Source organism: Ischnura elegans, chromosome 2, assembly GCF_921293095.1.
Source record: "Ischnura elegans chromosome 2, ioIscEleg1.1, whole genome shotgun sequence".
NCBI classification, from domain to species: domain Eukaryota; kingdom Metazoa; phylum Arthropoda; class Insecta; order Odonata; family Coenagrionidae; genus Ischnura; species Ischnura elegans.
In genome coordinates this window covers 32079296-32102020 of record NC_060247.1, presented here as the reverse complement: position 1 = coordinate 32102020, position 22725 = coordinate 32079296, and the positions used below count along the sequence as shown (strand labels likewise).

Genomic DNA, 22725 nt, shown 5'->3' with positions numbered 1-22725 from the left:
GAAAACATCGCCGGGAGCGCCGAGGTGGGGAGGATGAAAATCTCACCTTAATGCCGTTTACAGCGGAATAAACAGAGGAAGAGGGAGGTGCAGGTACCTTGAAAGGGAGAGAAGCCTTAATCCTTTCCCTCGGTGACGAGAGGGCAGCAACTTCGTCATTAGCTTCGGATAAAGCACTGCATCTCTCAGGGGAGGATATTTTTCCCTCCCCATCACGTAGCCCCTTTGCACAGCCCTCTTGCCCCCGCCCACACTCAAACCTCCGATATTCATCCCCAGTCTTTGCCCGGGGCGTCCTATTCTTTTGATGAAACCTCGAGCGGCGAAAAACAAGCCGACGAAGAAATCCGAATTCCTATCTGCGCGCGCGGCCCATCTCACTCCGCTAAACCCGCAGAGTGCCCGCCCGCTTCCAGCCATTTCCCATCCCCTCCCTCCCATAGCCACGATGAGCCCTCATACGAATTTCTGCACCCCCTCTGAACCAATCTTCATGGCACACACATGATACCCAACGAGCCAACTTTTGGGTGTTTGGCAGAGGGGTTTTATCCCAACATTCACCAAGCCACATGTACGTGCTGACATAGTGACTCTTGGCTATTCCAGTAGCAGATACCGAAAAACTCGAGGGGGGGGGGTTCAAAAGATATCTTGAGTTACTTTACTTTTATCCTAATAAAAAATAATCAAGTCAGATGCAGATTTTAAGAAAATTTTAGTTAAATTTAATTCACACGTACACAAGAAAATGCCATCTTATGATATAAAAAAGTTATAGTTGTGGTAAGGGGGTGGCGCGCCCCCATCTGGATTCGTCACTGTTTTTGATTTTTTTAGATAGTTTTAGCTCTCCACTGGCATGCACCATTGATTCCACTACGAAATTATTTAGACTCATTCCTACAGTCATCGCAATCTTATGGAAAAATCCAGTCGAAATAAGCAATATTATTCCAATCAAGATGCCCTCAAAATGGGCCTTTGGAGACAAGTTTTAGGGTAGTTCTGATTTTTCGTTTTTTTATGTATTTTGGGATATTTTAGTCCCTATCTGAGGTTTGCTTACTAAATTTTGTGACATAACATCGGAAAAAAATGCGTTTGAAAAATCTTACTTTTCTGTACTTTTCGTCTGTATCGTCAGTCAGCCAATCAGGTTTAAGTATTCGTGTTATGTCGGCTTTTGCCATTACAATCGTGGTTATAGAACTATTTTACGATACCCCACTCCACTGCGGCATAGCTTTGACTCACCTATGTTCTCTTCCTTAGGACTAAGCAAGGAAAAAGGGAATTTTTTCTTTAGAACTGTCGTCTGCGAGCGCACGAATCCCAGAACTGAGAACTTCAATGTTTCGTAATTCCTCGCATGTTCGAGCCATCTTATTCTTATCTTATAATTGAGGGTACTACGTGAGTCGGCTTATCTGGATTCCCTAACGCTGGGCTTCATCCCCGGCTCATTCGTCGGTTGACTCCTAGGGAACACCGTTGAATGGGGCTCTATTTATATTAGGCGCGCCATCTAGAGCTTCCGCGGAAAAACATCTATTCGGATCGTGCGTGCTCTTCGTTGATACTGGAGGTGTGGAATCCGCGGGATCAGGACTGCTATGGTGTGACTGGAATGTGCTGACCTTTCCACATTTTCAGTGTAAGTCCCCTCTGCTCAGTTTAGGTACTCGTACGCATGTATTTCGTTGTATCACAATGTATAGATTTTTACGGTTAGTAACATAGTTCATATATGATTTGACAGTGAACTAATGCAAGTGGTTACTGCCATGCTTACTTTCCGTGGTATAATTCTAAATAGCTGCTTATTTTTAATTTATCTCCATTAGCAGGTTTTACACCCAAGTGTCGTCTCGTAGACTCGAGGACCTGGTTTCTTACTGTCTCCATTCTAGAGAAGAGTAATCCTTGCCACTAGAGACTTCATTCCGTAATCCTTCGGGCTAGGAATGTTTTGGTGAGTAGATTTTCATGCAGCCTTTTGGGAATTCAGAACAATTTTGTGTATGGTTGCCGTTTATAAGCAAATTTTTGACGCCTTTTTGGACGAAAGTGATTAGTAAGAGACGTCATCCGTTGAAAGGGCATAGCCGAATGAGAGGTTGAAAAGTCCCCCCTCCTTTCCCGGACTAGGGGCATCAAATAGGAATCCCGGATTTGGGATCAAATAGGACTACTCTCTCCACACTTCCAGCCCGCTAGAAGCCCACCAGGGCCGGCTAGCTCGAAAATTCTATTTACACTGTTTTTTAAATATCTCGGGGTAGAAAGCATATTTTTCAATGCAGTTTGCGGTATTTGAGGGTTTTCTTAATGGAGCAGATGCACAATTTTTTCACAACCTTTCAGTGGCATAAGGAGAAATGGCGTCGATTTGAAAATTTCAAACGCTAGTTTTCATAAAATATTTTTGAGAGGGCCACAAAGAAAAACCGTGTTTTTAGAAGGATTATTTAAACACCTTTCGGCTAATGTAATGAAAAAAGAATATTTAGGAGGTGGAACACCGCGAAAAATATAAAATATGCTATTTTGGCCATTTTTGCTGTTTTTTCATGACCTGTGCCCCCATAACACCCGTTTCATACCATCTTGCACATATTTAGTCCTCTCACTAACGCTCAAACTAATACCGATTTTAATTCCAACCACAAAATGATGCCGATATTCTGAAATCAATCTTGCAATCGGTACATTCAATGAAAACTTGCATGAAAAAGGGTGACATTTTGATTCTAGATAGAAGATTTCAAATATGCATTAATTTTTAGCAGTGTCGTGTATAGATCCTCATTTTGGGGGGAGGGAGAGCGAATCATCCCGGCCGCTCCCATTATCTTCATCCCATCTTATTTTATTTTTTTATTTAAAGTATTATTATTTACGGAGGTACAGCACTTGTTTGCTGCGGCCTTGCCCTTGAGCATGCTCATCAAAACAAGTCAGACTGCTGTTTAAATTTGTCTTCATTTTCTGCATTTTAAGGAGGCCCCTGCACTAGGGCGGATCGCAAAAATCGATTTTTTTCAAATCCATCTGGCCCAATGAAAAAAAGTTGTGGAACCGATCAAAAATAAGGCCTGAAAAATTTGAGACCTGTACGTGAACCCCTGACCCTCGCTCAAATGCAATTTAGGGGGGGAGGGTCAAAATTCGAAACATATAATATTTTATGGTCATTCCCTATAGATTTTGCCGAGTTACTGCCCTTTTAGGGCAAAATTTTCGTGCATTTTGACGTATCTGCCACCGTTTAGCCACAAAATGCCTAATTTGAGTCCGCGTCCGCGAAGAAAATATTCCAACGCCCACGCAGCGTCGCGGATACCAGAGCCGCAGGCCGATCCCTTCCCCTCCACGCTCGCTTCTCCCCCTCCCACGCCTCTAACACAGCAAAATTCATCCCGCGCATGCTGCTAGGAGGTCGTTTATCTTTGATAATATAAATCAGAAGATGGTAGAAGGTAAAAAGCGATGCGTAGTGAGACGACTTGTCCCTTATTTGGCGCCTCGTCGGCGTTAAACAAATCGATGTTACCAACTTTTAGAGAAGTGATGAAATAATTTTAGACCTGCGCACGCAGGAAAGGAGACTACGGTCTTGAAGACGCCTCTCGAGTGGCTATGAAGGTTTGGGAACATAGGTTATGCATTTCTATTCCGGTATTGTCCGACAGCTGTGACTAAATGGATGAATAAGGGTGATGGCCATCGGCGTACCCACCCCGCTCCCCTCTCGAACGCCCCAGATGCAACAAAATTCACACCAAGTGCGTCTTTCTTCGTTAGTCTTACTAATATTTGTTGTATCAGCATTGTCCAGAGAGGAACAATCACGAACGAATTACTCAATTACCTGCTTTCCAGTCTGTATTTCTTATGTTAGTGTCATTCCTCGTCTTTTGCTGCTGTTAACAAAGTTTTGGTGAATTCTTTCGCGAATCTCTCGTCCGTATGTATAATTAAAGGAATATTGAAATTTAAATTTGAACTTTCATCAATAGATTTTTAAATTCCACAGCGCTAAGCTCAGATATAGCCGAAGGAACCGGAGTCTCTCTCCAATATATCATCAGCCTTTATGTCGATATTAAAATCCAGCAATTAAAAAAATCTCGGATTGGTCGCCAAACGCATCCTTGCAGCAACGCAAATTGGGTCCCTAGATTACCCTCCCAACGTTTACGTCGCAAATCCAAGTCATCATAGTGCAATTAGTAAAAATACCACTGTAAGGGATGAAATAAGATTTGATGCTTTCCCGGCGAATGATGTGGGTAAACACTTTTCGGGGTTCAACAAAATTTATCCCTTAGGATGAGCCCCCAGTCGGAGCTTGAAATGTTGGCCATTATGGAAAAATTAACCCGGTGGGAATCCCGAGAAGAGTTTACCCACACTGCAAGGGATGTTGGAATTATGCTTATAGCAAAGGGATGATGCCTCCTTTTTGGGCGGTATTCGCTTGGTACCATCATAATCAAATCCTTTTTAATTCTGTGTATCTAATTTTCACTCGGAAAGGAATCGATAATCGCAGATTATATAACTTTTGCTAATCCTCCGACGGGGGAGGCAAACCTCCAAATGTGGGACCCTGTTTCTTCAACTAACACCACACATTCCCCTCTAAACTTGTATTGATAAGTCCTCTTCCCTTTTTTCATCAGACAAGAGTATAGTCTTTCATTCCAATAAAATAAGGCCCTTTGATGACACCTCTCTTTTCTTACTCACAGTAATTAGCATCTTTTTCTGTCTACGTAAGTAATTCTGGTACTCTAGCTTTGATATATCTTATGAAGTTATGACTTTTGCGCCAGCTTAAGTTACGGGAACGATCATTGCTGTTGCTTGGTTCTTGCATTTACCTCTATCACAGTTGGCAGACGCATTTTCCCCGAAGAAGTTCCAATTTGAGGTTATAGTCCTTAATGTTTATTTCATGAGGAAAGTAGAGATACAAATCGGCTAATTTCTCGCCAGTTTAATTTTCTTTGGATGTATTGATGAAGAAAATTTTTGATACTATTTTCCCGTACAAGAATTGACGATGATGACTCAACGTTCTCCTTTGATTCCCTTTTTCCCTCGGTTGTCGAGTTTCTTTAGGGTTAAATCCAGCAGCCATCATCTTTCTTTTCGTCAGATTGTCTCTCAAAATACTTCTCATTGGGGGAACCTTATGCTCCTCCATGCACTTAAACGCAAAAATATCGCATAATTTAAAATGCTCCTTTAAAATTGTTTAGGTCTTATACTTCAATAAAACCCGACTTTTGGCCTATTACGATTTTCCGTAAGTTTTAGTACTTCCTGTGGTACCGCAAAATCCATTTAGTCACATTCATAATGGAAGAGAAGCGCGTCACCATAGTTCGCACACCTTCATAGCCACTCGAGAGGCGTCTTCAAGACCGTAGTCTCCTTTCCTGCGTGCGCAGGTCTAAAATTATTTCATCACTTCTCTAAAAGTTGGTAACATCGATTTGTTTAACGCCGACGAGGCGCCAAATAAGGGACAAGTCGTCTCACTACGCATCGCTTTTTACCTTCTACCATCTTCTGATTTATATTATCAAAGATAAACGACCTCCTAGCAGCATGCGCGGGATGAATTTTGCTGTGTTAGAGGCGTGGGAGGGGGAGAAGCGAGCGTGGAGGGGAAGGGATCGGCCTGCGGCTCTGGTATCCGCGACGCTGCGTGGGCGTTGGAATATTTTCTTCGCGGACGCGGACTCAAATTAGGCATTTTGTGGCTAAACGGTGGTAGATACGTCAAAATGCACGAAAATTTTGCCCTAAAAGGGCAGTAACTCGGCAAAATCTATAGGGAATGACCATAAAATATTATATTTTTCGAATTTTGACCCTCCCCCCCTAAATTGCATTTGAGCGAGGGTCAGGGGTTCACGTACAGGTCTCAAATTTTTCAGGCCTTATTTTTGATCGGTCCCACAACTTTTTTTCATTGGGCCAGATGGATTTGACAAAAATCGATTTTTGCGATCCGCCCTACCCTGCACCCTGGGTGCCCACTTTATATATGCCCGTTTTTTTTTGTTTCTGTTTATTTTGCGGTGCTATATATAACTTAAGAGGGTGAGCATGGCTCTTCTTGGAATTATAAAAATAATTTTTCTCAACTGTTAATTTCTCTCAAACGTTAATTGTTATGAAATTTACACTCGTTTAAGTTGCTATGAACAAAAAGATGCTCATCTCAAGTTTTCAACTCTGACGTTATGCCAAGTCGCTATGCATGTGATATTAATGTTCGTTGTAATGTGGCCCACGCAACAAATCGCTGCTTGAGTAAATTCAGCTTGTCTCTGGACCTCCACCCTCCTGCACAATTAGGTATTACATACCTACTAGTAATGGATACCCCGAATGAATTTGTCGCACCGGAAAGAGATTCATATTAATTGAAATAGAATGAATTATTATGATTTCAGTGTTGATATTAATTATTTCTATCATGTTCCCCATTTGACCAGAATTTACTGACAGTGTTGAGAATCTTTTTCTCTACTGTATAGTCCATCCTTTAGCTGTTACTCTCATGCACAGTGCTGTAGTTGGAAAAAAAATTTAGGAGGTACTCACCAAAAATTCCAACAGATGAACATGTATTATACATCCGGCTGCAAAGGTATTTTAACTGGTACGCTCATAACGAGTTTGGATTTTAGGGGGTATCCCGTACCGGCCCAACTACAGCACTACTCATGCAGCAGTGTGTTATTGAAGCAATTTCCCAATGAAAAAGGTGCTCCTCTTCTCCTGAGTAATTTTGATTATATCAGCAGGTCATTTATGCAATTGTTGAAGATGTCAAAGCTATGATGTTAAATTGACAATCGGCCATTGGAGTTTTACGGCTCAACAATTTAAGCTCAAGAAGCCTTTGACATTTAGATGATTGACCCACAGTAGATGCAAGCAGTGAGAGAGAAATGATCGTAGCTCTCAAGGCAACTTGAATACATAAGGAGGATAGGAAAGGTAGTCTTCACCTAGTTGAAATAGCTAGTATGAAAATATAAGCAATCAATTTCCATTTAAGGATCGAATTTTGGGTCATTTTTTCTTGGAGTTATTTCCTCTTAAAAATATTTCAATTTCCATCGCCAATTTTCTATCTACTCCCCAACCAGAATCAGTTAAACTTAAATCGACAAAATAGTAGCAATATTTTTGTACCTATTTCGAAACTTTGTTGCGTATAGGTATATCCTATTGAATAGCCCTGATATTGAATTTTCCTGATACATCATTTCCTCTCGCACCAATCATATTTGCAACATAAGTCTCTCTCTCTAGACCGCCAGAGTTTTAGTTCCTGGACATGACAAATCCATTTCAGTAATTCAAATGTAAGAGCTAATCATTTGTGAATTTTGAGTCCATCAGCTGAGCTAGTATTAGACATTAGACTTACCAAGCAATTTAATTCCCAACCTTATTTTAAACTACGAAAGGTATCTTATCCGGATCATAATGGTATAATTTAACTAACCCACCCATCTTGGACCTAAATTCATGAAAGCAAACCTTATCCTCCCATTTTATCCATGTCCCTTTGCCCATGTTATGTCGAATCGCATTTCAGTTTTAATGACCCCAGCACATATCGATAGTTATGCCATGACAACCACAACATTTGCTTTCTGTATTTGTCACACTATATTATTCCCCAAATTCCATCTTCTACAAACATTTCACCTATCACTCAATTTATTTTAGTTTTTTTCAATATCTATTTTCTTTCTTCAATCAGTGATGACTTTTTTACTGCAGTGAAGATTTCTACTCAATGTGCATAATACCCACCACTCAAGGATTAGCTTAATATATTTTCAAAAATAATTTGTGGTTTAAGAGATACATTGGTTACTAGTGGGATTCCCCAAAGACAAAAAGCAAAAAGGTATACCTTTCTTCTTTTTTTTCTTCCTTCAAAACTTATAAAATTGTGTTGCACAGTGTGTAGTGAATACTACCTCACCATTCAATGCATTAAGCTAACCTTTGTGGTAGATAATTAGTCAATGCAAGGCCTACAATCCTGTGCATTGACTTTTTTCTCATCGTGAAGTTTCCAAAGGATACATATACATTCACTTTTTATTTAGTAAGAGTTTCACACATCAGTTTGCCTTCCCCCACCAATTGCTGAAACCCCCGAAAATTCATTGATCATCCCTCAGTCAAAACTGCCCATTTATATTTCTCAAGGCTACTATTTGTAACAATGTTACCATCAATCGTATCTGTTTTCATTTTTAGTAAAACCTCCAAATATAAGTGCACAAGACTCCCAAAACTTTCAATGATGTACTTTGTTACAACATCCCTTCCCCACAAGTGTCCTGGTCTTACTCAACATATGTACCAATATATATTTAGATTTTCTTTTATGTATCTTTCTTTTGTAAGTGGATTAAGAGCTATCTTCATGAAGGGAAGGTATAGAGTGTACAACATGAATGGCATAGCCATGGATACTAATGGAGAAGTTCTAGAGTGCGGAATTGGAATTCGGAGGTAGGAGAACCCATGAGCAGGCATGCACTAAAATAAAAATAATAAAATATATATAGTAGTAAAAATATTTTCAAGAACTGATAGCAGGAGATAAAAACAATGCTCAAATCAAAATATGCATGACTTTGTCATTGCTCAATTAGTGACTATGCTGCAGGGTGTCTCACATTTTAATCACTTGCCACTTAAAAGTTCATGGAGCTGGAGATTGAGTTCCACAAAAAGCTAGTAATTGAGAAAGGTGAGGTTGATATTCAGGAACTTTGTTTCAAAGATACTATTTAAATTGAAATTTTAGGAGCTAGTTGGGCATTCAAGGTCAGGCCCGGCTTCACTATTATTTTTCCTATGTGCAAGATTCTGTTTCTTTGAAAATTTTGCTAACCACTCTCTTTATGGCACTACACACAAACATGGCATTACGTGGCATCACTTGCCTAGAACCATAAACCACCTTTTCCTCAAGATTGAACGATTTGTGGAGTCTTCACCAGGCTCCCAGGCCATTGTACCCTTCTTGATCCAGAGTGCCAACCCCATGTTAAGACTGCATGATTAGCTCAAGTGGTAGGGCAATTATCACCTAATGCAGAGATCCAGTTTCGAATACTGGTAAAAGTAAATGAGTTTTTCTTTTCTAGATCAGCTCCATGAACTTTTAAGTGGCAAGTGATTAAAATGTGAGACACCCTGCAGCATAGTCACTAACAAGAGTTCCTCCTTATTCCATCAACTTATGACAATAGCAAACACAGCTGGTGTAAGATATCTCTTTGGTACCAAGTTTCCCACTATTTCTTTCGCAGCTTCCAGATACTTACTACCTATTACTCACATTATCTCTATCCCTATCCCTCTACCCACATCATCTCTAATCCCAGACAACAAAACTATGCTCCCATGCCATTTGCTGTCCATCACACCATGAAATCACATGAAGACTTAGATTGCTTTACCTCAACTGATTGCTCTATATCCTACAGTTTCAATGGTACACAATTTCATTTTTCATGGTCAGGGACTTCATTGGTGGAAAAATAAAATAAAAGACCCAATTTATGCATATAAAGCAAAAGCTTCAAAATTTTAATCACTTAATTAATGATCACAAGTATAATGCTTAACAACACTCCAAAATTAGACTGCTGTATACATAGTAACTAAAATTTCCATCATTAGAAATTTTAAACCAATATAGACAATCACTCAAAAAATGACCATTGCCTTGCAAGAATTAAGCCACTGTTTAAAAATATTTGGCCACTATATATCAACTCATCACAGAGTATTTCAGGTCACTTACTCTGGCAACTAATTTCTCGTAGCCTTACACCACAATAATTGCATACCAAATACAGATTTATAATGAATCTGGCTGCATAAAGTTTCTAAAAACAGAAAGGATACAAAAACACGAAATGGTATACATTTGCTAAGCAGTATTTTGTACATGATCACAATGATGATTATACCAAAGGTGAACATAACCTGACCAAAATTTTTATACTTTAAACAAATGTAAAGTGAATTAGAGTCAAAAATGTAAAATTAAAACTCGCAACAAACCTTACATTACCATGACTAGAATATTACTTCAATCAAAAATAGATCATCATCAAAATATTTAGCTATGATCAACCAAAGAGCCAACATATTCTTACCCCTATATCAATATATATAAACACTTTCTTGGATACTTGGATGAATAAATATAACAACATCAAAGGAACTTTATCAACCTTTGTAACAAGAACAGGGAACTACAGTGAAATCTTAGTAGTACCACTTGGGACAAACACAATTAGGGATGCAAAACAATGGAATCTCATGATTTTGAGTATGAGTAGTCAAAATATGTACCAACGTAAAATTATTGAAAAATTCATAATGCGCAAACAATAAATTTCCCATACATTTTTAATGACCACCATAAGACAATTGGCTTACTGAAAAATATTCTACAGTTATGGAGTCGAAAAAAGTCTGAGAAAGTGTGTTTCACTAAGCTGGATGGATTACAAGTGATTCTGGATTTCTCATGCATTTCAAGGCCATTCAACAACTGTTTTTTTTTTAACCTTTCCTTGACCTCCTGGATCTGTAATAAATGTCATTAAATTTGAGAAGCTGGAATAAGTATGTATGGAGTCAAATAAAATTGTGTAGTCATCGTTTACTTGCCCTGAGATTCAAGACTCGTCTATTGTTTAATCTTAATTCCTGAGTTGATATTCCTCACCTTAGACAAATGGGTAAACTTACTTGAAAATGACAGCGTAAGAGGTAAAGGAAATATTCCTTTTCCACTAATTTTTTCACTCTGATAGCCGTAATGTGACGTAGAAGAAATAATAACTTAGTTTTCTTGCCAAAGGAAATAAATCCCGAAATGTACAACAGGAAGGGCCAGACAAGACTATAAAAATAAACTGTCATTAATGAGGTAGACACTTTAAGGTTGAGATATTTTATCATCAAATAATTGCACAAAGGAAATCAACTCAGAATCTAAGATTGTGGGCGACGGGTCCTGGGAGGAGGAATTTTCCTCCCTCCTCATAGGGATGGAGGACAGGGAACTACCCCTTCCAAATCGAAGGTAGTGGGTCACTTTTTAATGCACAGTACCGACTTGGCAAAATTAATTGCACCTTCTACCCTTGAGACTGCCCTGATTTTGGTATCTGCACAAAAATTAATTTAGAGAAGGTGCAACTCCCCTTTCACATAGAACAGAGATCAGGAAAAGTTTTTATTATACCATTTAAATAATCCATTGGCACAACAAAGGGTATTACCCCCCAAGCAGTCCTTCTATAATTCAGGGGGATGTTCATTGGCTAATTTTGGATACGTGCAGAGCAGGGTATAACATAAATTATATACATACAGTAAACTCTTGATTTTACGAAGTCAGTGGGACCGGAAAATTGGCACTTCGTAAAATCGAGTTTCGTAAATTCAAACCTTTTTCATAAGTCACGAAAAAAATGTTCGCTTTTGTTTCTTCCGCCGTTTTTTGTCTTTAGTGGTCTTATTTAAATGTTTTCGGTGGTTATTCTCGGTATAATTCATAGAAAAGGCTTTTTGCTATCGATTTATGATGTGAAAAATCGTTAAATAATTATACCACCATAAAATTCCCATTTCTTGTTCATACTTCAACATCAACGATCGCTAAAGAAATTCCCGACCAGTTTAGAAAACGTAATCAAGTAATGAATTGCAATGTTTATTATAAGAATGTACAGTAATAAATTTGTGGTTAGGAGCCAATAGCTACTATTAAGTATGCAAAAGATAGATATTTGTTTCTGACACCCACGGAATTTTAGCGGCAGCCGGCCTAACCGCCATTTATGTCGCCCTCTATCGCTCAGTGACGAGAAAAAAAGAAAAACAAGGGTCTTAGCCTGTTTCCAAAATAACCTTCGTAAGTTAATATTTCGAGTTACTTCGTATTTTCAGCAGAATGTGCTCTATTTTCACTGAGATTCAATTACGATCGTAAATAATGTAGGATGTAATTATCTTCTGGCGAATATTTGAAGTAAATTCTGTTTGAGTTCTCCGTCCGACTACTGTGTTCCATCATCTTCGCAGACGTTGCCATAAAAGACTTAATTCTTCATCAGGACTGTATTCTTCATACCGGGTGTGAGGTGACCTGTTCATATAGTATGTTTCTCTCCTTTTATGCCGACAGGAGCAAGGTTCCAACCGGAAAACGACAGGAGAAACATCTTACAGTATCGGAGAAATATAGATAGAAACGTTATTATCCACATTGATTGTTTTCCTACAAGAGACGTTTTATCATTTCTCAACGTGGTTTAGTATTGGTTCGCTAGCGTGAATTCCCAAAAAATGACACGCAAAAACCTGTACCGTCACCTCATTTAGTTTTCGTGTTCCTTTCTCCGCCGTATTGAAAGTTAGGCAAAGGATCATTGACATAGAGAAAAGATTTTCTTAGTTTTAGCACTAAAAAATAGTCGCGCCATAATCGTAAATAAATATAGTGTGGAAAGACCAAAGAAATTAATTTCAATTAAAAAGGCAGCTGAGAAGAAGGGAGACGATTATAAGCGCGGCACCATTTTCCCGATAGTGGAAGATACTTCTTCCGCCTCTCTCCGGTTAATAACTTCCCCCCGTCGCAGGTAAAGATGAACCATGCCCTTCTCCACAATCGGGGAACGTTCCCAGTGGGTGGGGTGAATAAGAGTGGGATGGGGATTGCCTGAGGGAAGAAGTGTGGTCATCACAAGGACTGGTGAAGGGGGCAGGACAAAGAAGGGTGGGGAAATGGCCTTCAGCTCTGCCTCAGTCTACTTTTGGGGGCCGTATGTATTTTTTTGCGACGCACACAAGCTCAGTCACGTTAGGGAGGGAGTGAATGGGAAATGCTGGGGAAGGAGGGGTTTGGGATGCGTAAGGTGGGTGTCAGCAAGATCAGTCAAAGGCGGCAGGAGGGAAGGGACAAAGGCTTTTGAAAGACAGAACCCCAGCATGGGAGAACGGGGAAGCGCGTGAGAAGAAAGTTCATGGTTAGACTTGGAAGTGCGTCTTCATTACGAGAAGCCTGAAATATAAATTGGCGGTAAATAGAGCCCAATACTTAAGATATTTAAGTTGTTCATTCACAAAGGCCAATATATACACGAAAAGATATTATGGCGCGGATTGCATGTATCAACGTCCATTTCGGGATGTTATTAATTTCTGTTCCCATTTATAAAAGTAGCAAATAGATTTGAAAGAATGATAATCATGAATAAAAATATCTAAATCGATATCCAAACGCACATGAGCAAAATAGATGAATGTATACATACCGATCCATCGCAAGTAATACCGCTCAAGCTTCTTCCGGTACAGGACTTTAAAATCTTGGATAATGCCTTGGTCCAAGGGCTGGGACTTGCTAGTCGAGTTCGGGGGTAAAAAGAGGACTCGAACATTAGCCAATTTTAGATCTTCCACGTATTTATGAACGGTGGCATTATCCATTATTAAAACAATTTTGCTGTTCTCTCCAGCAATTTTTCTCTGTAGACGTATAACCGTTTGCTGGAAAATTTCTCGGGTCATCCAGCTGTTTTTATTTGCATGGTAAAAAACGGGGAGGGCTTCCAATTTTACATGTTTTAAGCACCGTGGCCTTTCAAATTTCCCAATGACATCGGGCTTATTTTGTCCGTGCCCGTTTGGTTGACGCACAGCCCCACAGTAACACTCACTTTACTCTTTTTCCCCCCATGGCACCTTTGCCCTTTGAAACCCAGGGTTGCGTCAGGTAATGCATTAAAAAATAGCCCAGTTTCAGGGGCCAGCGAGGGTGAGCTCGTCGAGGAAAGGGTCCCGGATTAGGGACCCTTCGAAGTGCTTCGGCGAGTAGTAGTCAAGTAGTCTTCGAAGTACGTTCACAGCAGTGCAAAGGGTTAATTAGGGGTGTACGAAATACTCCGCGCAACCTTCCTGGCATGTTAAACTACGAATTATTGTCGATGCTATGTTTACGAACAGGCACGTAAATAGTGGTATAATGTCAGCCGCGATATTTTAACTGTACTCCTACTCCCCCTAAATTCCCACAGTGAGGTTTTTGGCGACCCATTTCTCTCCAAAGTTGCATTATCATTTACGATTTCGCACTTTTGATGGACCACAGTTGGAAGCGCTGATTTTTTAGCTACTTACGCCGGCGTAACTAGTTTTGTTGACAAATTTTTCGCCGTAGTTCGTATAAACGAATGCCATTTGTTCCTAGGGACCGAGCCGAGGTTCGTAAATTCAAAACATTTCGTATAATCGAAACTTCGTATAATCGAATAGCGCCATGTATTTATAATAGGCTTTTCACCGGGACCGCAATATCACTTCGTATAATCGAAAACTTCGTAAAATCCTGCTTCGTAAAATCAAGAGTTTACTGTATGTATATCATTTATCATGATAAATCATCAGTTCACCTCTAATGAGATTAATGGGATAAGTGCTTCCATTTCTTTGCATTCAAAAGAGGCCTTACCTTAACAACCCACAATTGTGAAGCAAAACGACAGCAAAGGAATCTATGTGATATTCAAAAAGGGATAAAGGAAGATTTGTTTGATGCAGCGGGCCTAAACTTAGGTTATATTAATAGGTAGAATCCCTAGCAGTCAGCATAAAATATTTAATTTAATATAACTATGTACATGAATCTTTTCTGCTCCTGTGTTATAGGTTACTTCTTTCCTCGAATTGAACTGACTGTTGGTTGGATTTTTATCGCGCTAAAATTTTATCTGAGGATTTCACAGCTGCATAAATTGCTGAGGCAATTCTAATGGAGGGTCATTTTCATCAATCAATGCTGCTGATTCTGGGTCAAGTCTTGCTATATTTGGTATGATTACCTCAGTTTTTCTGTGCTATTTTGCCTTGATATCACTTTAAGCAATTTATGTATGATGAGAAGTTACTCCTACAAATGGAAAACGCAAATAAAAATAATAAAGGATAGCAATTGAGACTCCTGCACCATATTTTTGAATCAGTAAACGAGTAGGGTTTAGATTTCACTGTAGCTTCAACGGAAAAATAATCACATTGGTTAAGGGCACTTCAATCCAATTGCAAAGCCAAATATGCCACCATTGATTCCATCTTTACATGACTATATAAATTAACAACAATGCTCATCAAATATTGCTTTTAAAGCATGGAAAATTTTTCTTCCCATATATATAATGAGGCACTTTATTCGTAAGTTACCACTTGGAATATTTTAGAAAAGTAATCTCAAGTATGCTGCTTGAGCAGTACTCATTAAGTTCAGTAATTTAATGTACACATTGATAAGACATCAAAATTTCATATTACGTATCATTAAAAAAGGGAATAATTAGTTTTTCTTGAATTTTACCATTGACTCACCATAACATTCAGGAGATACATATTCAACTACGAATATATCTGAAAATATTAACTGTGTTCTCTCTCAATCAAATGTACTTATAATGTATACAATATCATTGGATTACCATGAAGAACAATTATTAGTAAGACATTCAGCTGGAACAAAAATATATACTTATGTAGTTCAAAAATTTATCAATGGAGGATAATGCTAAAACTAGTTCATCTTTTAAAGATAATAGTGGTTATTTTGATAAATTACAAGTTAACTTGAATACAGCCAGAAATTTTCAAAGATAGTACCTAGATACCTGATTAGTTTGCACACGAACACACAGTATCAAGATATTTTATTAAAATGTAAAATTTTTGTTATACACCCACATGTTTGATACTGCAGACAGCCTTGACTATAGAAACACAAATACAGAATTCATTAATGCTAGAACTTCTCAGAATGGTTTTAGAGGAGAGTTATTGAAGTTAATAATTTATCAAGATATTCATTACGCCAATTCAAGAATATTTTAACCCACTTTGTTCAAGTAATTTCTGAAATGAAAGTCAACATCTTGGTGTTGGTTTACAGTTTTCACAGTAAATAAAGTAATATCCAGGAATAGGCAGATAATAAAAATCTTGCTCAATGAAAGCATGATATATCCATTAAGCAGATGAGAAAGCCAGTGAATATATTCAATGCAAGATGCAATTTTTTATCATCTCCCGAACATTAGTCCAACTTTTATTAATCTGAAATATGTCAAAAATTGGGAAAAATAACGATATCTGCCAAAATATATGCACCTTGAAATGGAAGAAGGGAACCAACTGATTGACACTGTCATCAACTGGACCATCTAATAGAGTTTCTTGGATATATACCCATAAAGTAGCCCATTGGATAGAGCCAAAACAACCTAGAGCAAAGGCCTCCCTTGCGAAGGCTCTGAAGGCATCATCCAGAGTGCGAAACCTTACTGCCAACCATCACCCAACTAGGGAGTGAGAAATGAAGATGAACAATTTCAAGTGAAGGACAAAGCAAAAATAAGTGATTACATGCAGGAGCATTGGTGAAGTGGTATTGGCATTTGTGTGAATTTTAATTTACTAAAATACTTATTTAATGATGGCAAATAAATGATATGTTCCTCACTATTTCAGTTAAAATTCTGTACAATGGGGATGGCTCAAACTTGCCAAAAGCAAGGAACTACAGAAATTGTCAAGACAACATTGGAGAACTTTATGGATGATGATAATTTATCAAGATATTCCTGATGGTAATTTCAGAAAACTTGTAACCCACTTTAGGGAAAAAATATCAGCATACACTGTCAGGTAAATTAATGTGGTCTGCACTTGATATTTTAATGTTTGCAATCATGCTCAGGGTTAACAAGGATGGGCTGAATGAGACTGATTTATTCTCAAATGCTTTCAATTTGATTCCAAGTCTACTACCCTTGGTTATGGAAAACCTGGAAAATATGTATATGTAGAGCCACAATGAGTGAATTAATTTCCCTACCATTCATAAATAAATTGCAGTGAAAAATAAGTGAATTAGCTACTTTTCAATGGAATTGCATAGGGAAGTGCAGATGATCACAACCACATAAAGCTGTGTAACATACATATATGTACATCAACAGTGCAAACATGTAGCTCATTGCACTAAAGCACCAAAAGTCTCTCCTCATCCAACCTTTAGATGACATTCAGAGTTTAGATGAAATAGAAATATTGGAGAGCATAGCTTTTATCGCAAGAAAACTGGTTTAATCACACAGCTTCATGGCTAACATTAGAAGCATTCAATGCACATTACATACGACATGGTGCTTGAAAGACACAAAACTTTCTATGCTGCCCTGAAGATATTACTGGAATTGAATGAACTCATAAAAGATATTAAAAATCCATATTGCTAGATTTTATTAAACTGAGTACAATATGAGCATTATGTATTTCGTAGGTTGAGTCGCTAAAATTTTAAAAAATGAGTGATGATGAGATAATGCTTTATCAGAAGATAAAAATAATTCTTTAAGAATACTTAAGCAGATTGATGTAAATGAAGATCTATATCTCCCTGGCTTTACTCTGCACAAGTCCACATTTCTTCCAGATGACAGTTTCACTGCCATTGCAGATGACTTCTTCAGGTCACTGAAGTAGCGATGTCGCATGTACACGTCATAAGGATTATAAAGAAAGAAAACCACTTCACTGGGGAATATGGCTATTACCACACCCAGGCATGGAAATGTGTAACGGAGAAAGAACCAATCTCCAACAACCAATCAAGATCTACAGCTATTGGCAAAAACCAATCAGGAGCAACTTTATGGTTAGCTAGGAAATAAAAATTGAAAAGATGTTGCATCATTACTTCAGTGATCTGAAGAAGGCAATTGCAATGCTGGCAAAACTGTCATCTGGAATAAATATGGACTCCCCAGATGATTTACATCTTCAGGTAAAAATAATGTATACACGTGAGAGATAGAGGGAAGACTGGAACTTTTGAAGAAAAGTGATGACAAAAAATTAAGAGTTGGGGTGGAACATAAGTAATACAACTGTTTTGCAATCGCAGCCATTGAACAGAAAAAACTTCTCTACAACACTCTACTGTAAATAACTATCCGTAGCCCATCCAAAGATTCTGACAGCACCCATATAAGCCTATTACTCTTGTAAGTCATGGCGGAATGCCGACAAGCAGAAACACAGAATTTCCTAAGCAGTCTTATTTTCCCAGTAACAAGAAGTAACAAAGGGGATAGATTTGTCTCGCATACTAGAGCATCTTCTGAGCCAGAGCATGAATTTTTTTTTTTTAAGTTGGGGAAGAAATAAAAATAGATATGGTTTCATTGATAGCAAGAGACAGATTTTTTCATTTTACTAGCAGTATGAAAGCAATGGAAGTGCCTATGCTTTCCTGGAGAATTAACTCCATAAAGTTCTCACAAGCTTTCCAGCCTGGTGATAGAATCCATTTAGTCAGGCGCTCAAGCAATGTCCATCACGTTAGATATGATTGGTTCTATTACTCAGCTGGAAATCTGAGAGAACTTTATTAAGGAAGCAATGAGGCTGTAAAAGTTTACTTCACTATGATACAAATAATTGATTACTTTAAGCTACGCTCACTCACTACACGATATCTTTAGGCCATTTCCTACCCCCTTCCTTTATCATGATATTCCTTGAGGTTTGTATTGCACAATAAGCATGAGGTCTCACATCAATGCTTTCAGGGAACTACTGCATAGTATGCTACAAAATATTTATTTAGTAATAAATTATCAATTCATCAAGTAATAAATTAACAAATTTTAAAGAAATTGTGGGAGCTACTAGACTAAATCTGTCAAACTGCCAGCCTTGACATAGCATAAGCATATACAGAACTAGCTCAGTACATCTAATTTATATAAATGGATGCGATGATTCACCAGAAGACCCAATAGCTCTCTACCTCTATGTTATGGCTCATGGCATTCCCTAACAACTAGTCAGTTGAGAAAATATTCAAATCTGTCTCCTCAAAAGAGATTTCACCCGCCAAAGAAATAAAGATCTTGACTGCACTTAATTTTTCCATCTACCACATCTAATAGCAATGAATTACAGAGAACCTCATGATAAAAAAATGCTGTATGCATCAGCATAAAACTACATTTTAAAAAATAGAATATAAATTAAGTAAATTACCATATTAAAACTGGAAAAAATATTTGGCTCCAGATATGGCATTTACCCTTTCCTATTGGCTACCTGCATTATAAAATTTCACAATTAGAGTTGTAAAAATGACACAACATCACATTGCACATAGTAGTTGCAAGTGATTTTAAAAAGGCAACAACTGTAAAAAAACAACAGATTGATGATGTGTGGAACAATGCCAAAATTATTTTGGCTACTTTGCCGGCCAAATAACTTTTTAAAAACTCTAATCACATCAGTCTTCATAAAAAATTCTAGAGATCACTATCTACACACCATTTCTTGATTTCACCAATCCACAATGTTATCAATTCAAACAAAGCAATGGTTCAATAGCACGGAAAGTGGCTTAAAATTGCTCAGATGGCATTCACCACAAAATACATTCAAGTCTCAAATATATCAACTCATACTACCTTTTTACGCAAAAAATAATTATTGAATTCGTAAGTAAGACGACATTAAAAACCTTTAGATATACATAAATAAATCCAACGATTTTTTACACTGTGCATGCAAATTAAGCTGCCTTTCAGGATATGATTTATCATTAATAACCTTGCACAAGAAGATATCTAATTAAGTTAATCATAAATGGCAGTGTAAGCTGCAATGCAAACTGCTTTCCCTACCTTTTGTGCAAGGATATTTCTCTCACTCTCGCTGCATGTCTAAGAAAATTGAGGTCACACACATGGAAGAAAGTTTTGGGAAAATGAATGATAACCATGAGTGTGCTTTAATACAATATCAGTGTATCCACAAATTGCAATCAAAACTAAAGACTGTTTTACACAGAGTACATACTTATCAAGGCTGGTGTATGAAATCCTTCACTTTTTGTTACTAACACATCAGTTATTGATGTTAAGACAACAGTTTCACTGGCACTACTGCTTACGTCTTCAGGTCGAAGATCAAAACAGTTGTCTTCGCCATAGTAACCAATGCCATAGAAACCAATAATGAAGAATTTCATCACACACACCAGAAATCTCCATTGCCACACCCTGCTGTGTGTGTGAGCATGCATTTCCAACAGCATTTAGTAAAGTGCCAAACTGATAGAACGCAAGTGAGAATGTATGAATGCAAGATGGCAAAATAGCCCCGGTCTAAATTTGTTCATGCATTGATGCAATTGCACATCAGACTGAGAAATAAATGCAGTCCTGAATTGTCCAGTAACATACCCTGCGTAAAACAGCCTTCAAGGGATGAGTCAGTAACATTTTTTTATCGATTCCTATTCCAGTTTGGTTTCTAACATTAGCTCTCAGTTCCGGTTTAAGATTCTGTTTCCTAATCATGTGTTCCATTTATAGAGATACATTTGAAAAGTTATTAATGATTTGCATAGGCTTATTATGAAAACAGCCTAAAATAACACAAAGTTACTTCTTAAGTGATAGTTAGGGCTCCTTGATTTTCAGAAATGCAAATTATTGCAAGCTCATTATTGCTAGCAGTTTTTGTAAATTATATGAGGTCTGAACACAATCCAAAACTGAGAAGAAAACTGTAAACGAATGCCACAAAATCTAAAGATTATGTAATAAAATGCAAAAAATATGAAGCTTCAAACATTGTTATTCCAAAAAATCAAGGAGTCCTCATGATTAGATTCATAGCATCAATCTATTTAACGTAGCATGTTATGTACATAATGCTCAAGAAATGTTTTTTAACTGATTTTTCAGCAAATTATCTCAGTACTGATGTTTTTTGCCTTTGGTTCCAATTCCAGTTCTTAACTTCAGAACCACTTGAACCAAGGACCCAACTGACCCATCTCCAATCAAAACCTAGGATAACTGAAAAATTGATTATCATCGATCACTGCCTTATACTGTAATTGGTACATCAGTTGGCTCTTTGTCCTTTTTACTTCCCTTTCTCTTCCTTGCTCTCGAGGGCGGAATGAGTAGAAAAGATCTATCACTGGTCTCCGATCCATCCTCAGGCAATGGCGTCCAAGGAGTTCCATCTCCTGTCTCATACGCACCACCGCTAGCGAGGGCCCTTTCAGTTTCTCTCCTGATGATTATTTCATTCGTCAAATATGCTTCACGTCGTATCCTATCCCGCAGAGATTTAGGAACATCAGGGATTATCCAATGCACAAGAAGCATGACCAGTACAACAACATTCTGCAAAAAAAACCACATGAATGAGCAGCCATTTTTCATATACATACTTGAAGCATTGCCAATACAATAACACTCTACAAACACATTTATCCCACATGAATAGGTAACTATTTTTATATTTCATAGCATTCATAATATCACACATTCACAGAGATTAGTTTCACAAAGTTCACACATTTTATCACTTGATATTTTGGCTAAAAGCCTTATGCTTCCATATTTTCTATCTCTTTGACCTACCACTCAAATCCTTCATAAAGGTACTATGATCATAAGGGGCAGGCATGGCAGAGACCCATTCCCCCACGTAGAAAAGTTCTCCAGAAGAATCTTATTGAACTTTGCTATGTATCTTTCTGTCAATTCAAACTAAAGTCTCCCTCAAAAAGAATGATTTCATGGGAGGAAATATCTCTGGCATAAAATTTAGCATCATAACACTTAGTAAACTTCCTTCCTCACCTCTGCATAAATCCCAGGAATAACCAAACTAGCTCAAAAAATTCATGGTAATTGTCACTGATTAGTCCCTACAGGGCAATAAAATAAATCATCAGCAGTCATCAATCCTTATATTGGTTTGACACAGCTCTCCTATCCGCCATTCTTTTAGCACCCACATAATTCTTCCACTTTACATCCTTTATCATCTGCTCTATTAATCTCATCCGTTGCTGTTGAGCTGGATAAATATTTCATCACAGCTACTTGGTGTTCATATACATTGTGGTCTTGATCTTAGCCACGATGATCCTTTTATTATAGTGCAGAAAGCAATTAACCAGCATTCCAGCAATCTTTCTCAGCATAATACCACCTCAAGTATTACTGTTTACAGATCCAGGATGCATAATCCCATAGCTTCAACTTCAAAAGTTTCCTTCTTCCGGCCACTTCATTTCGCTTAATGCTAGAAACGTCAAGATTCAATCTTCGTATTTGCACCTTCAAGTTTTATAGCTTTTGTCAGGTCCTAATTGATCTAACATTCCATGTTCCTCAGGGATGCCGACTTATAAAAAATATTGAGGGGGAGGGGCAAACCAGCGATTTTGCCCCCGGAAATTTTATCAGTAACGAGTTTTAAGTTTATTTTTAAGCATTTTAGAAGCCATATGATCAACATTACAACCCTGATAACTCAAATTTCAACATCTGGACACTCCGGAGGAAATCAACAATCATGACTCATGTTTTCCTCACACCCATATTGAACTTTACAGGTTCACTTCAATTTTTCTTAAAAAGCCCTACCAAGCTTAAATACTATAGCATAATGATTTGTTGGTAATTGGCCTATTGCCCAAAAGCATATCATTTCAATGGTAGAACATGCTTGGCACACAGGAAATCAAAC

The 22725-nt window shown here is 37.9% G+C and overlaps 1 protein-coding gene and 1 long non-coding RNA gene across 4 annotated transcripts in view; one reads left to right on the top strand and one right to left on the bottom strand.

The window, feature by feature from the left end:
• Positions 1-1560: 1560 nt before the first annotated feature.
• On the top strand, positions 1561-16759 carry LOC124153558. 2 transcript variants are annotated; one of them, XR_006863694.1, is made up of 3 exons: positions 1561-1657; positions 1851-1975; positions 16368-16759. It is a non-coding gene; the product is annotated as an uncharacterized LOC124153558 (long non-coding RNA). The 2 variants fall into 2 exon arrangements; XR_006863693.1 differs by having other exon boundaries at positions 1848-1975.
• A 1260-nt stretch (positions 16760-18019) lies between these two features.
• The window catches only part of LOC124153556 (anoctamin-1-like), a 43347-nt gene continuing 38641 nt past the window's right edge, over positions 18020-22725 (bottom strand). For both annotated transcript variants that reach the window (XM_046526789.1, XM_046526790.1), the window contains one exon: positions 18020-21368. In XM_046526789.1, the coding sequence (XP_046382745.1) occupies positions 21063-21368 (306 nt within the window). In that variant the 3' untranslated portion in view covers positions 18020-21062. The remainder of the gene's footprint in view (positions 21369-22725) is intronic.